The sequence below is a fragment of the Cololabis saira genome, chromosome 12, assembly GCF_033807715.1.
Source record: "Cololabis saira isolate AMF1-May2022 chromosome 12, fColSai1.1, whole genome shotgun sequence".
Lineage (NCBI taxonomy): Eukaryota > Metazoa > Chordata > Actinopteri > Beloniformes > Belonidae > Cololabis > Cololabis saira.
In genome coordinates this window covers 32,576,434-32,582,903 of record NC_084598.1, presented here as the reverse complement: position 1 = coordinate 32,582,903, position 6,470 = coordinate 32,576,434, and the positions used below count along the sequence as shown (strand labels likewise).

Genomic DNA, 6,470 nt, shown 5'->3' with positions numbered 1-6,470 from the left:
CCAAGGAAACAAGCAGAGGTCAATAATCCAGGCCAGCAGGCAGCGGAGGCAGACAAATCCAAAAGGTGCCAGGACAGATAGTACACAGAGAAACAAGCAGGGTGACAGGAACCAACAGACAGGCAGGATGAACAAATGCTGGAAAGCTAATTAAACAAACTAGACAATCTGGCAAAGAGCCAGCGGAATCAGCCCATATATGAAAGGAGCTACTGATGAGCTTGATGGGGACCAGGTGATGAAATGGGTGGAGACCAAACAGGTGAGTGGGAAGTGAAGCAGAAAGGCGTGGCAGGATCTGCCAAGATATGACAGTCAGTGATCAGTCTGATAAACCCATGACAAAAATCAACAGCAACACATATAAACTCACACACTGATGGTTAAAAACACTCATCAGTTCATTTTCACACACATGAGGTTCTCTGGTAGGCATCCTCACATTGATACCCACACGGGACACATATAATATAAACTAAGAAAGGAAGGTCTTTAGCCATTAAAAAAAAAAGTCAACAGTCTCTGCAGCCCTGAGGTTCTCTGGTAGGTTGTTCCACAGCTGAGGTTCTCTGGTTTGTCCTGGTTAAACTGAAAGAAATTATTTGCCATCCATGACTTAATCTCTAAAATACAGTTTAAAAGAACGTTAACTGGTTCTATGTCATCAGGAGACACAGCGATGTAAAGTTGTGTATCATCGGCATCGCAGTGAAAACCAACGCCGTGTCTCCTGATAACATCCCCAAGTGGCAACATGCATAGATTAAAAAGTAATGGGCCTAAAATTGATCCATGGGGAACCCCAACATTTATTTTTAATTTATTCAATTGTTCATGTTGGGGTGCTGTCAGGTGGGATGGCAGGCACTTATGGGATGCCATATTCTTTTGGACGTCACGTTTCCTTCACTAACTGTGATTTTATATGTGTGGTTTTGCCGTTTTGTGTTTTTATTGTTATCTCCCAGTTCCAATAGTTTCTGTTTCTGGTTGTTGGTGCACCATGAGTGAGATGGGTGTAGCAGATAATCAGATGCTTCTTTGTTCTATTGTAATCTTCTACATTGGCATGTAAATAAAACCAGATCCTCAGAAACTCAATAAAGGTCATTGAGTCCACTTGTGTTCCGCTTTGCCAGCTTTACAGCAATATTCGTTCTTTTATCTAAATTAAAATTGTGGATTTTGGCTAAAATGCAAAGTAGATCAGTGCTATACATTTCCAACTAACTTCAGCTCCACATTGAACTGGTAAAAGGACATAAACCGCATATGACATACCAATACTTAAAAGTTTTATTGCTTTAAAACAAACAGTTCCCCCTTGCTTTGATACCTGAAACATGTTTACCACTGTGCAGCATCAACCTTTTGTTGTGGAAAAACCCATCTAATGCTCTATTATACGTTCTTTCCAACTAGGTGAATAACTGGACTGAAACTGAGTGTGTAAATTACCAAGAATAAGACTTGAGAGCTGATCCAGATTTCAGTAGATTTAATTTAACAGTTGCATGTAAAAGGGTCAAAACATACACGAGGTGTCTCGAGACAAAAACATCTTTAAAGGTCAGTGTGATCTTTTTGGGGCAGACTTCCAGTCTGTACATTTAGCTGGGCCAAGGCTATTATTTTGCTCTCAGCAGTTTTGGTTTAATCAAGTGGCCAAGGCTGAATTTTCCATCACACCTTTATTTAAACATCCTAAAATCATAATGTCTTCATGTCCATGTCGAATGTCATATTTCACTTTGAAGGTTTCTCTGAGTTTCTCTGATACTGTTGATGAAGACCGACCCAAATTCTGTGACATCCCATGAGCACAGGCTGCTTGAGATGTCTTTTTTCCTTAAAAAAAAAAAGAAATATCTAAAAATGCCTATAGATATTTACATCCTATACATATATAATGGTAAGTGTGCAGCAGAAATTATACAGTAAATAATAAATGTGCAAATGTTGCCCTTCTGCAAGGAAAAGTCAGTTGTGTGCTATAACTAGAAACATGCGGAGATGGCATGTGGCAGGGAAGATTTCTGTATCCGTCTGTTCGACAGCGGTGCTGTAATAGTGTGTTAGAGAAGGAGCTCCTCTGTCGGTCCAGGGTGGGGTGGAGGTCCGGCTTGTCCACGATTTGTTACCGTACACAGAGCTCGTTATTGGGTAACATTTAAAATAAAAGTTACCATGAAACATTCACAGTTAATAACTAATGACTTTTGGAAATTTTACAACATGCAAGTGACACGTTGTTTGCTTTGGTGTACACTGAGTGGTCTCTGTGTTTGATAAAGGAAATTCAATTAAACACTTAAAGTTGCATTTTTAATGTTATATTTACACAGACACTACAAAACCTACTTTTTTAAAAGGGGTATATGCATTAAATATCTTTTCTATTAGGGCTGTGGAAATTCAGTAAATAAAGAAATGAAACAAATCAAATTAATAATGTGCTGTGACATCATATTTGTTTTCTGTTTACACATACAGGATTTATATATATATATATATATATATATATATATATATACATACACACATTTATATCTAATATATGTGTATATATATATATATATACACATATATATACACATGTGTGTGTGTATGATATATATGTATATATATATATATATATATATATATATATATATATATATATATATATATATATATATATATATATACATATATATATGGCCTGAAAATCAGCTGGCCCTTATGTAATGACTTGTACAGGACTGTCCAAGAGCCCTGCCCAAAAAGACCAAATGAACCTCAGAATTGTTAATAACATCTTGGATCAACAAGTCCTTCTGCAGTGTTCCTGCTGCACTGCACGTTTTGGCTGTATTTTGTTTACACCAATCTGTTGTTGGTCTGCTGACGTCACAGGCTTAATTTCTCTGAGTGGTTATACACCTGTACAGTAGCATCCGGACGCAGTTCCTTGTGTCCTTTGATACTGCCCCCTACAAATCTAGAGAAACAGACCAATTCTTTGAACTTTAGGATTTCATTAAAAATTATATTATCAGAGTATTGAAGAAAATATAATACCTTAAAGGTTGTAAGATGCTTCATTAAATGTATTGTGATGTAACTGGAAACAGCTGACAATGAGACTATTGTTTATTCTTTATTCTTCAACATCCACGTGACCGCCATACAGAGCTCCAGAGATACATAACTTAATGATACACGACTAACTACAGCGTCGTGTTAGTCTGAAGCTTCAGCTCTGCAGGCAAACGGCACAACTGTGGTCCATAGTGTCGCAGCATATATGCCGTTTGCTTGTTTTTACAGAATTTCATTTACCTTCACACACACACACACACACACACACCTGCATACTCGCACACATTTGCACACACACACACACACCTCAGACACTCATCAATATCATAGAAAGTGCTAATGTAGCAAAAAGCTTGAGGTCGGCTCATCTCTTTGTCTCAACTCGGTTTGAGGTATCAGGAATAGATCTGGAGCCACTTTCATGTTGCAGTCGTTCACAAAGCTGCCGCCTTCTTCTCTTTGTAGGTCGCCATCATTTTCTTGATCTCTGCGATGGCCTTTCCCGGGTTGAGACCCTGTGGAGCAGTTTGTGAGACTGACGGTGAGACACGGAAACTCTCAGGCATGTGAGAAAATGAGCACGTATGCGAGCTGTACCTTGGGGCACGTCTTAGTGCAGTTCATGATGGTGTGGCAGCGGTACAGAGAGAAGGGGTCCTGAAGTTTAGACAGACGTTCCTCTGTGAATTCATCCCGGGAGTCAATCATCCATCGGTACGCCTGTGGAGAAACAAGTTTAAGAGATTTAAAAAGGCACTCAGCAATTCCTGCTCGCAGCTTGGAGTCATTCTCCTACATGTTGCATCATGTGTAACGCACTGACAGTTCTTAGCTTAAAAAGTACCTTTATCCCAGAAAAAAGCTCACCGTTATCAATATTCATTAGTTTATGATTACATGTGACCTCAAACGTTAATATTGAACTGTCAAAGCACATCGGAGAGACTGATACAGATCTGGTTCAAATAAACTTGTCTCCAAGGATTACCGTCAATCTTTATTTGAATAATCCGGATATAAATCTTATCACTAAACATGGAAACCTTAGATGTTCGGAGTGCATCTTCACCCACCTGCATGAGGACCGCAGGTCCCAGATATTTGTCTCCATTCCACCAGTAGCTGGGGCAGCTGGTGCTGCAGCAAGCACACAGGATGCACTCGTATAGACCATCCTGTGGAGGTAAAGATTTAAAATCAGGACGTTTTTTTATTCTTCCTCTGTAACCTTCTGTGACTGCAGGAAACGCTTACTGATTTTACACTTAATTTGAATTGCAATTCTCTTCAATAACATTAGAGATTAATGCAGGACTGATGTGATGGTCAATAATGCATCTGTTCTCCGCCACATGTGACGTTGCAGGAAACTTTATTTCTGATCATGTTGCTTGTTCAAAGATGTGACTGCTGCTGGGATGTTTGTGAGCCCCGTTTACCAGTTTCTGCCTGTCCTCCACTGACTGGAAATACTGCTGCTTCCCCTCCTGACTATCGTCCTTCTTCTTCAGGTACGGCTCGATGGATTTGTACTGTGCATAAAAGTTGCTCATGTCCTGGTGGGATTAATGACACAAACACAGATGCTCATTATACTCTAAACGTCCTCACAAGCCACTTCCACTCATTTGGTGATTACGGTTTGGGACGGCTATCGCGGTACTTACGGGCACTAAATCTTTGACGACATACATGTGTGGCAGTGGGTAGATTTTGGTGGGTTTGCTGGTGTTTTTGTCAATTTTGTTAAGGCACGCCAGTGTGTTTCCTCCATTTATGTTCATGGCACAGGAGCCGCAGATACCTGAAGAAATTTGCAGATGTTACATCACTAAAATCTGGCAAATATAAAAAAGAAAAAAAAACACAATTCGAGACAAGATGGACTTTTTTTTTCTTACCCTCACGGCAGGAACGTCTGAATGTGAGAGTGGGGTCCATTTCATTCTTGATCTTTATAAGCGCATCCAGAACCATTGGACCACAGCTGTGTGAACACGGGGCATGTCAGTTAGACGCAACATTGTGGAGTTAATTTGTAAAAATCATTAAAAAAAAAAAAGAAATACTGTGAGATCCAGGCTTGACTTACGTGTTGAGATCAATATCATATGTCTGCATTCGGGGTTTGTCCCCCGGGGTGTCAGGGTCCCAGCGGTAAACCTGAAACTTCTTGATCCTGGGTTCTGGAGCCGGAGCGGCTGCGGTCTGAGCATACCGCACCATCTGTATCACAGGGACCCAACGCGAGATGGAGTTATGCATCAATATTGGAGTCGCTTTGAAAATAAGTTTTTTTTTCATCTCACATGATCCCTTCGACTAAAAATACTTCCTTTCAAGGTTGGGAAAAACAAACAATAGCAGATATAAAACTTAGAAAAACATCATAACTTGACCTCACTCTTGGTTATGTCAGTCAAGGTTAAAATAAGAAGAACTTTGCATGATCAACTCATACAAATTACAACAATTACACGTTTAGGTTTTAATATTTCAGTTTAAAAAGTGTTTTAATTCACATTAACATAATGTGACAGATGTAAACCAAACAAGAAAGACGACATAGTTCATGTAAGACTTGTTTATCTCGTGTTTTGGACGTCTCGAGGTTGTTACACTGGTTCCATAACATAATGCCGAGTCTCCCTCTAGTGGCCGGTTGGATGAACTGACACTGAAATGTTACATCACAGCAGTCCTATAGTTACCTAACTGACTCGTGGAGGACAATAAAAGATCAACTTAAAGGCACTTATTGAAAAAGTTTTGCTCAGTTGAGCCAAGGACATTTGTCAATATACCATAAATTCTCTGCTAAAAGCAAATAAAGATTAGAATAAACAAAGTATAAGTTTCCAAGAGGCATGGAGCTACACAAAAGCTCAGTCCCTTAACTATAAATAGGTTTTTGCTATGAAATAGTGCAGTATATCAATAAAAACAAGTGGACTCGTTTTGTTTAATGTGTTTTCCTGCTAGATTCACCAGTATGCAATTGTGTAGGAGATGATAAATAAAAACATATTGCACAAGCAAATTGCAGCTGGATATCAAGATGTCTAATTTCCCCTTTTTCAATGAGAAAACTAATTTAACTCCCTGGTCTTTATTGAACATTATGAAAACTATTAACATCATTGAGAGTTAATTTAACAACAGAAACACTCATATGTGAGGTTATAACATATCAGAAGTTTGTGAGGCAAACCTGCTCTTATACTGAATAAAATGAAACTATTTAATACTTACCACCATCATTCCAGAGTTCCTTAATGCCAAAACATTTCGGCTCAGGCAAGCGACGGACATCTTTCCTTACTGGATATATAAATATGTTATTATTTAACAGTAACGCCACTACGGTAAAGGTGGACTCTGCTTCACAA

At 39.0% G+C, this 6,470-nt stretch overlaps 1 protein-coding gene across 1 annotated transcript; it reads right to left on the bottom strand.

Moving 5' to 3' along the window:
- Positions 1-3,128: 3,128 nt before the first annotated feature.
- LOC133456550 (succinate dehydrogenase [ubiquinone] iron-sulfur subunit, mitochondrial-like) lies at positions 3,129-6,470 on the bottom strand. Its single transcript, XM_061735047.1, has 8 exons — positions 6,334-6,470; positions 5,174-5,307; positions 4,983-5,068; positions 4,749-4,885; positions 4,521-4,637; positions 4,155-4,256; positions 3,679-3,801; positions 3,129-3,596 (listed from the first exon to the last, which is right to left on the bottom strand). Exons 1-8 carry the CDS (start codon positions 6,391-6,393, stop codon positions 3,516-3,518), a joined length of 840 nt encoding a protein of 279 aa, XP_061591031.1. The 5' UTR covers positions 6,394-6,470; the 3' UTR covers positions 3,129-3,515.